The sequence below is a fragment of the Diaphorina citri genome, unplaced genomic scaffold (assembly GCF_000475195.1).
Source record: "Diaphorina citri unplaced genomic scaffold, Diaci psyllid genome assembly version 1.1 scaffold557, whole genome shotgun sequence".
Taxonomy (NCBI): Eukaryota; Metazoa; Arthropoda; class Insecta; order Hemiptera; family Psyllidae; genus Diaphorina; species Diaphorina citri.
In genome coordinates, this window is record NW_007377991.1 from 103424 (window position 1) to 112928 (window position 9505).

The following is a 9505-nucleotide window of genomic DNA, read 5'->3' on the forward strand; positions in this document are numbered from 1 at the left end:
ACCAATGTTAAATAGATACCCAACCAATGTTTAATAGCACCCATCCCATGTTCAATAGCACCCAACCAATGTTCAATACCACCCCAAGCAATGTTAAATAGATACCCAACCAATGTTCGATCCACCCAACCAATGTTCAATACCACCCAACCAATGTTAAATAGATACCCAACCAATGTTTAATAGCACCCAACCAATGTTCAATAGCACCCAACCAATGTTCAATAGCACCCAACCAATGTTAAATAGATACCCAACCAATGTTAAATAGATACCCAACCAATATTCGATCCACCCAACCAATGTTCAGTATCACCCCAAGCAATGTTAAATAGATACCCAACCAATGTTCAATACCACCCAACCAATGTTAAATAGATACCCAACCAATGTTCAATAGCACCCAACCAATGTTCAATAGCACCCAAGCAATATCCTTTGTTTCCAGCTCGTAGGGCTAATGATGGGCTCGCTCTACTCGGGTAGCATCACCAAAGACCAGCCAGGCATTCAGGCCACTTTCGGGACGATAAGACCTTGGCAGTTACAGTTCCCTCTATTAAACTTCTTTGGGGGGGAAAAACATCAATAGGGAACAACAATAATACCTACCACCCATCCAATGTTCAATAGCACCCAACCAATGTTCAATACCACCCCAAGCAATGTTAAATAGATACCCAACCAATGTTCAATAGCACCCAACCAATATCCTTTGTTTCCAGCTCGTAGGGCTAATGATGGGCTCGCTCTACTCGGGTAGCATCACCAAAGACCAGCCAGGCATTCAGGCCCTGGAAGGCTTTTTCTTTTCCCTGGCCATTCAGAATGTGGTCGCCCCAGTGTTCTCCACCGTGAATAAGTTCCAGAAGCAATTCCCGCTGTTCCTGAGGGAATATGAGGATGGTCTCGTGTCATCATTGCAGTTCTACACCGCCATGTGTCTAGCTTGGGTAAGAAAAAATATTGATTACCTATATTGTACCTACCTATGGTATTGCCAACATTCGAACCTGATAGGCACCTGAAGAAGAAGAAGAAGAAGAAGAAGAAGAAGAAGAAGAAGAAGAAGAAGAAGAAGATGTAGATACCTATATTTATTGATGTAGAATAATGGATGATGCTAGAAGGACCATTGAGTATATGTACCTAATATTTATTGGTGTTATTGAATTATCGATTCATCCTCACTAGAAAGAGAACGAGACTCGTAATCTCGGGGTCGAGGGTTCGAGCCAACTCTTTTTTCCTGTGACATTTTCCTCAAGCCAATTTGAGTAACCATTATTTGCAATGCAATCTTCGTACTTAGCGAACAAAGTGTGACGATTGCATTGAGAACTAAGAAGCTATTCTGTGCACATTGCATACTTATATGAATTCAGAACGGCGCTCATACAATATTTTTAGCTAAATCCCCTCTAGACCTGAGCTATTCATTTATCGGCAAAGTCACTAGGATGTTATTCGCTATGAAAACTCATTTTTGACCTTTTCCCAGTTCCCCATCACCGTTCTGGAAAGCCTTCTAGTGACCGCCCCCTTCTACAGTTTAGGGGTGAGCTATTCATTTCTAACGAAAGTCACAACTTTGGGTCGGGGTTGTATTTTTTTGGGTCTTTTGGGTCCTTAGGAAGCTATTCGCTATGAAAACTCATTTTGATATATATATTTATATATATACAATACATATGGCAGCGAAAGTTTGTCACTCGATAACTCAAGAACGGTTAAATATTTTTCAACCAAACTTGGTACACTCATAGACCTTGGGTCAGGATAGAACTGTTCTCTGCCATTATCGACTCGTATGAGATATGCACGTTTGTTCTCGGCGAACTTCTTAACTTGACTAATATCACTGCCGGCTTCTATATGTCGTTGAGGTAAGTATAGGTACAAGTTGCAATACACCATTCAACCAAAGTGTTTCATTGCCATTTTCGTAGCATTCAAACATATGCAGAAAGTCCCCCGGGTTCGATTCTCACCTTCGATAAAAAAAAGTAATTAAATTAAAATTAAAAAAAAAAACTCAATGAGGTAAAATGTGAAAAATCCAAATCTGAGGTCAAAATTTCGAAAAAATAACTGTAAAAGGTCGAAAATGCAATTTTCATTTTCCGTTCTAATGAAAGAGCTCAAAGATGTGTGGCGTCAGACTTTACGCAGTTGTTTTTTTCGTCCGCTAGGTAGCGCCAGTATGCAAGCGCGCTTGAGGAGGAGCAGCAGAAAGAAATGCGCAGAAACGTATGCGCACAAACACATTAATGTGTTGTCTGCGAGGGAGCTTTGCTCGGAACATTTGATGTGACGTCATCGCCTACGGGAGCGTATGCCGTGACGTCAAAGTTCACGATTTACTGATCCCCAGTGTTCTCCTGTGTGAATAAGTTCCAGAAGCAATTCCCGCTGTTCCTGAGGGAATATGAGGATGGTCTCGTGTCATCATTGCAGTTCTACACCGCCATGTGTTTAGCTTGGGTAAGAAAAATTATTGATTACCTATATTGTACCTATGGTATTGCCAACATTCGAACCGGATAGGCACCTGAAGAAGAAGAAGATGTAGATACCTATTTATTGATGTAGAGTAGAATAATGGATAATGCTAGAAGGACCATTGAGTATGTAATATTTACTGGTGTTATTGAATTATCGATTCATCCTCACTAGAAAGAGAAAGAGACTCGTAATCTCGGGGTCGAGGGTTCGAGCCAACTCTTTTTTCCTGTGTCATTTTCCTCAAGCCAATTTGAGTAACCTTTATTTGCAATGCAATCTTCGTACTTAGCGAACAAAGTGCGACGATTGCATGGAGAACTAAGAAGCTATTGTGTGCACATTGCATACTTATATGAATTCAGAACGGCGCTCGTACAATATTTTTAGCTAAATCCCCTTTAGGGCTGAGCTATTCATTTCTAACGAAAGTCACAACTTTGGGTCGGGGTTGTATTTTTTGGGTCTTTTGGGTCACTAGGAAGCTATTCGCTATGAAAACTCATTTTGATATACATATATATATATACATATGGCAGCAAAAGTTTGTCACTCGATAACTCAAGAACGGTTAAATATTTTTCAACCAAACTTGGTACACTCATAGACCTTGGGTCAGGATAGAACTGTATAGTTTTGGGCCAAAATCTCCCTCTCAGATTTCGGGACTATAAGACCTTCGTTTTTACAGTTTCCCCTAGGAAACCTTTTTAGGTAAATCCCCTCTAGGGATGAGCTATTCATTTATCGGCAAAGTCACTAGGAAGTTATTCGCTATGAAAACTCATTTTTGACCTTTTCCCAGTTCCCCATCACCGTTCTGGAAAGCATTCTAGTGACCGCCCCCTTCTACATCCTGGCCGGGGCGTATATCTCCCTCGGTATATTTGTGGACACCCTGTATGTAACTAGTATCACGGCAGTCCTGTCCCTACTGTGTGGAATGAGCTTCTCTGCCAGGTACAAGTTACAATAGAACATTCAACCTAGGTAGGTAGGTACCTACTTCTACTTGTCTATGCCAATCCATGAAGAAGCATGGATGATGGAAATTAGTGCCCTACAGTATAGTTTTTGGGCCAAAATCTCCCTCTTAGATTTCGGGACTATAAGACCTTCGTTTTTACAGTTCCCCTAGGAAACCTTTTTAGGTAAATCCCCTCTAGGGGTGAGCTATTCATTTATCGGCAAAGTCACTAGGAAGTTATTCGCTATGAAAACTCATTTTTGACCTTTTCCCAGTTCCCCATCACCGTTCTGGAAAGCATTCTAGTGACCGCCCCCTTCTACATCCTAGCTGGGGTTTACATCTCCCTCGGTATATTTGTGGACACCCTGTATGTAACTAGTATCACGGCAGTCCTGTCCCTACTGTGTGGAATGAGCTTCTCTGCCATTATCGACTCGTATGAGATATGCACGTTTGTTCTCGGCGAACTTCTTAACTTGACTAATATCACTGCCGGCTTCTATATGTCGTTGAGGTAAGTATAGGTACAAGTTGCAATACACCATTCAACCAAAGTGTTTCATTGCCATTTTCGTAGCATTCAAACATATGCAGAAAGTCCCCCGGGTTCGATTCTCACCTTCGATAAAAAAAAGTAATTAAATTAAAATTAAAAAAAAAAACTCAATGAGTTAGGTTAGGTACTCTTACTTTTTTGATAGAGGTTCTCGTGTTGATAGAGTACTGTGTATCTTCTCGCTTATTTAGTAGTGTATTAGATGGGAGAATTCTGCATTGCATGCAAGCATAATAGGTAGTTTTGAACTTACATAATGTAGGTATGTAGATTCGTACTGCTTAAATATAGTCTCCCTTCGTTTAGTTGCAACACCACTGGAATAGTTTGGGGGCACGGTTGGTCCAGTGGTAACGCGCTTGCTTGCCATGCAGAAGGTCCCGGGTTCGAATCCCACCATCGACAAAAATTTGTACTCGTTTTTCGATTGCAAATATTTCAACGGGTTCCTTTCTGGTGTTCTCGTGTTGACCCAGCACCTAAAAGTATTGTGTCTCTTCTCGCCCATCTGATGAGAGGCATACTACGGGATGGGCATGCTACGACACAGGCCACAAGCGTCGAATGTAGCAGTTGTTTCATTGCTACGAAATAAAAACGGCGGTGGAACACTCATCTTAAAATAAAAAAAAAAATAAAAAAAATCTGGACTAACCGTATCCCTTGTGTTTCCAGAACTGTTCCCATCTACCTGAAACTCTTCGAGACCATCTCCTGGCAACGGTCTCTCATGGAACTCCTGTCCATCTTTCACATCCAGGGTTCCACGGTGTTCTCCTGTACCAACAGCACGGGGCTCGAACTCCCCTGTCTCTCAACTGGAGAGCAAGTACTCGACCAGTACGGCTATTCCACTAGCAACTTCACTCGAGACTTTGTGTCTATATATCTGCTCATGGTGGTATTCTATTTGCTAGGCTATGTCTTCTTTTGGAGAAGAATGGTTAAGTTGACTGCTGTTTGATTAGTGAATGGTTAAGTTGACTGCGTTTGATTAGTGAATGGTTAAGTTGACTGCGTTTGATTAGTGAATGGTTAAGTTGACTGCTGTTTGATTAAGCTACGTTGCGCTTGGTCAGTATCTGGATGGGTGACTCTCTGAGCAAGTACTCGACCAGTACGGCTATTTCACTAGCAACTTCACCCGGGACTTTGTGTCTATCTATCTGCTCATGGTGGTGTTCTATTTGCTAGGCTATGTATTCTTTTGGAGAAGAATGGTTAAGTTGACTGCGGTTTGATTAAGCTACGTTGCGCGTGGTTAGTATCTGGATGGGTGACTCTCTGAGCAAGTACTCGACCAGTACGGCTATTCCACTAGCAACTTCACCCGAGACTTTGTGTCTATCTATCTGCTCATGGTGGTATTCTATTTCCTGGGCTATGTCTTATACTATTCTGCACTTTTTCCTTGACTGAAGGCATTGAAAAAATAGTACCTAGGTACGTAAATAGAAAAAAAAGAACTTTTTCTCTGCCTTAATAGAAAAAAAAGACCACATTTCAGAACTTACATATCTGCACTCACTGCAGAATCAACTCGTTTTCTGCATTTCTTGCCATGGAAACACTAAGCCAACATACAACAATAAACCAATACATATACAACAATAAACCAACATACTAAACAACATGAACACAGATATACCTATGTACGTATTCTGTAGCTCTTTGCAGAAAAATTGCACAAGTCAAAAGTGGCAAAAAAAAGACACATTGAGAATCAAGTTAAAGTGGCAAAAAAAATTACCATTAAAACCTATTAAGAGCCATTTTAATGAGAGAGAGAAAAAAAATCGGAGTTATTCGATCCAAAGTTGGAAATCACGTATGAAAATACCTAATAGGTATATCTCATCCCGACAATCACAGAAGAGCCACATAAAAGATATGCCGATTATTTTTATAGAGCATAAAGCTACATTGTAATAGTCATTTAACTTTGAAAAAAATCTACTGGGTTAATTTTATTTCTAGCACAATGCTTCTTCGAAAATTCATTTTTTTCCCTATTGGTAGATAAAAGAAGATTTTTTCAACGGCCCACATCCAAAATCAAGATTTGACTAAAACAATATTAACTTATTTGATTTTCATTTCCTACTTAGCTTGGAAGGTCTGCCTCGTATAAGCGCCAGGTAATAGATTCTCTTCCCGCCCGGCACGGATTTTATCGCCCGATTTTGACCATTCCGCATTAGAAGAACCACTTTACCCAAAGGGCTCTTCCTAAAAGGATTAGTCCCTAACTCCATTTAATAACTAAATAGGTTCATGTGAAATTATTGTTAACCTCTACAGATTCTCAGAGACAGGTCGGTACAGTCTACAAGTATTCTCCGAGAATATCAGCTGTCGGCAGGAGTAAGTTATTGGGCCTTTACCCATTCGTCGGTGTGCTTCGTCAATGGAGAAATACAGTGAGCAACAAACACGTCGTAAAAAATAGTAGTAGTTGTTATCTTCTAAGTTCGAGAGGTAGTTATAATATACCTACGGTATACAATATATCATAGAGGTATAGGTATATACGTTCATAAATATGGTATACTTACAGAGAGGTAGTAAGGAAAGCGAAACATTTCAGCTATTTAACCAGCGCACTGCTATTGTTCAAGTGAGTCTTATACAGGGTATTTAGAATGGCCTTTCTTTATTTTAAGAGCGGGGTTTACCCCGTTTACCTAATCAGAATTGAGATCAATCTAGGATTGAGCTATACCTACCCAGTTCAATCCAAAATTGAAGCCAACTCCGACTTCGTAAAACGCGGTCTAACTGGTAAGGTTTTTTAGTGACGGGGGTTACTCTCTATTCGCCGACAAGCTACCCGCCTCTTTACAACTTCACATTAAACTCACCCAGAGCCAGTCTAGTTAGCTTAGTTGGTAGTGCGTCTGCCTTGTAAGCGCTAGGCCGCGGGTTCGATTCCCGCCCGGGGCGGATTTTATCAAAAGAAAAGAAAAAGAAAGAAACGCTAACGCTAGGTTGTAGATTCGATTCCCGCCTGGCGCTAATTTTATCGTTGGATATTAGAAGAGCCAGTTCACCCAAAGGGCTCTTCCTAAAAGGACCTAAGTAGGATTAGTCCCTAACTCCATTTAATAACTAAATAGGTTCATGTGAAATTATTGTTAACTTCTACAGATTCTCAGAGACAGGTCGGTACAGTCTACAAGTATTCTCCGAGAATATCTGTCGGCAGGAGTAAGTTATTGGGCCTTTACCCATTCGTCGGTGTGCTTCGTCAATCGAGAAATACAGTGAGCAACAAACACGTCGTCAGTCTACAAGTATTCTCCGAGAATATCAGCTGTCGGCAGGAGTAAGTTATTGGGCCTTTACCCATTCGTCGGTGTGCTTCGTCAATCGAGAAATACAGTGAGCAACAAACACGTCGTAAAAAATAGTAGTAGTTATCTTCTAAGTTCGAGAGGTAGTTATAATATACCTACGGTATACAATATATCATAGAGGTATAGGTATATACGTTCATAAAGGTATATGGTATACAGAGAGGTAGTAAGGAAAGCGAAACATTTCAGCTATTTAACCAGCGCACTGCTATTGTTCAAGTGAGTCTTATACAGGGTATTTAGAATGGCCTTTCTTTATTTTAAGAGCGGGGTTCACCCCGTTTACCTAATCAGAATTGAGATTAATCTAGGATTGAGCTATACCTACCCAGTTCAATCCAGAATTGAAGCCAACTCCGACTTCGTAAAACGCGGTCTAACTTAACTAGGTAGGTAGGTAATTCTGAAATTTGTGGATCTTAGAATATTCCCATTAGGTGCACAAGGAAATTAATCTAGAAATTGTCTTGTAGTCATAATGACTCCTTTAGAATAAACTAACGAAACTATTAAATTAAATGAAAAATAAGTAAGTTCCAAAAAAAATGCTCTCTTATTAAGAGGAAAATAGGTCATTGAAGAATGGGCTGTAAAAATGCAGTCTATAGGAAAATTCCGCGTGAGTAGGCATGTAGTTATACCTACATAGTAAAAAAACAACGTATGTACAAAAGTCTATCTAAAACTGTTATATGGATTAGGAGATCCACTCAAAGCCAACTCTAGACCAATGAACTGGAATTTTCCAGCATCCATTTACCTACCGTCCATTGGAGTCTGTTACTGTAACAGGGACAACAGGCAGCAGACGGGATAGAAAATGTCTAGAGTACTCTAGAGAAACGTCAGAAACTTTGTCTCAAAATGAGGAGTGACCGCCCAAAGTTAACATCTCAATCTTTGTAGGGTACACCTACCTATATCTACCTTCTTTCCTTCCTTCAGGAAGATAGGTACTTACATAAACATGGTCCACGGTCAGGATGTTAGCAAAACTTTGATGGAATGAAAATGGACATTAAAAATATGATCACATCATGAGTTATGTTATGCATGTATTGTGGATATGTTATTCAGCGTGTATATTCTGTGTTGATATCCATATAATACTCTGGACAAGTTAGATAATATGTCCCCAGGCAATATAATAATGTATAACATTGTTCAGGGTGATCCAAAATGATCACCCTGACCATAACTAAAATGGGCAATAGGCAGATAGTATGACAGAACCCAGAAATTAATGGGTAAACTTGTCAAAATCCGTCTTTGTTCCAATGCCCTCTATGAAAAGAATCCCCTGGACCATTTGGTTATCATAGGACTGTGTGCTGTCAGCTACTCACGCTTAGACCATTTGACAGACCACAATACGTCAGACGGTCGTTAAGTGTGTGGCGGGTATTAGCAAATTAGTGAATTTATCCACAAATGGTCTACAATCTAGAGAATTTCTAAAATTTAGACCTCTGTACCCAGGGCAACCCTGTAAAATAAAGTCACCTTGTCCAGAAGATGTTACAATGAGTGATGGAAAACTAAACTTGGCTCAGAGTCAACTTTTGTTTCTTGACCATCTTCATGTAAAGTATAGTTTATTACCACACTTATGTTTTCAAGCTCTTTAATAATTTATTGTATTTTTAACACTTTTTTTTCTTTGAATGAGAGGAGAAAAACAAGTTTCTGGTGATGTTTTCAAGTAGGTACAACTTGAAACAAATGAGCGGGATGATTGTGTGACGTAAGTTAAGCTCAGGTTTCAATTCGGCCTTTCTTCAGATTTTATTTAAAACTGTAAGATTACATTTAACGTACCTGGTTACTTTTGTAGATAATCTCTGGGTCTTTCAACTAAAGACGAAACCATTCCTTTCTGTAGGTAAGGTAACATTTCCTTCCAAATGTTCATTACAACAATCACAATAGGATTCGTGAAGCTTAGCGTACCTATGGGACCCTTGCTTTGGTCCCACCACCTAAGCCTCTAGGGAGGCTTTTGGCGTGTGGTACTAAGCAGATAGTCTCCGTCTAGGAATTAGGAACCATATTGTAAACATCATGATCATCGTGTGAACGTACTTCTTTCATTGCCGTTTTTGTCCTTCTTTGAATGTAAAC

At 40.0% G+C, this 9505-nt stretch overlaps 1 protein-coding gene across 1 annotated transcript in view; it reads left to right on the forward strand.

Annotated features, from left to right (window-relative positions):
• The window catches only part of LOC103510082 (protein scarlet-like), a 14685-nt gene extending 8661 nt beyond the window's left edge, over nt 1-6024 (forward strand). Inside the window, exons 4-6 of the mRNA XM_026824238.1 lie at nt 726-953; nt 3745-3986; nt 4704-6024. Of these exons, the coding sequence (XP_026680039.1) occupies nt 726-953; nt 3745-3986; nt 4704-4992 (759 nt within the window). The 3' untranslated portion in view covers nt 4993-6024. The remainder of the gene's footprint in view (nt 1-725; nt 954-3744; nt 3987-4703) is intronic.
• Nucleotides 6025-9505: the final 3481 nt, after the last annotated feature.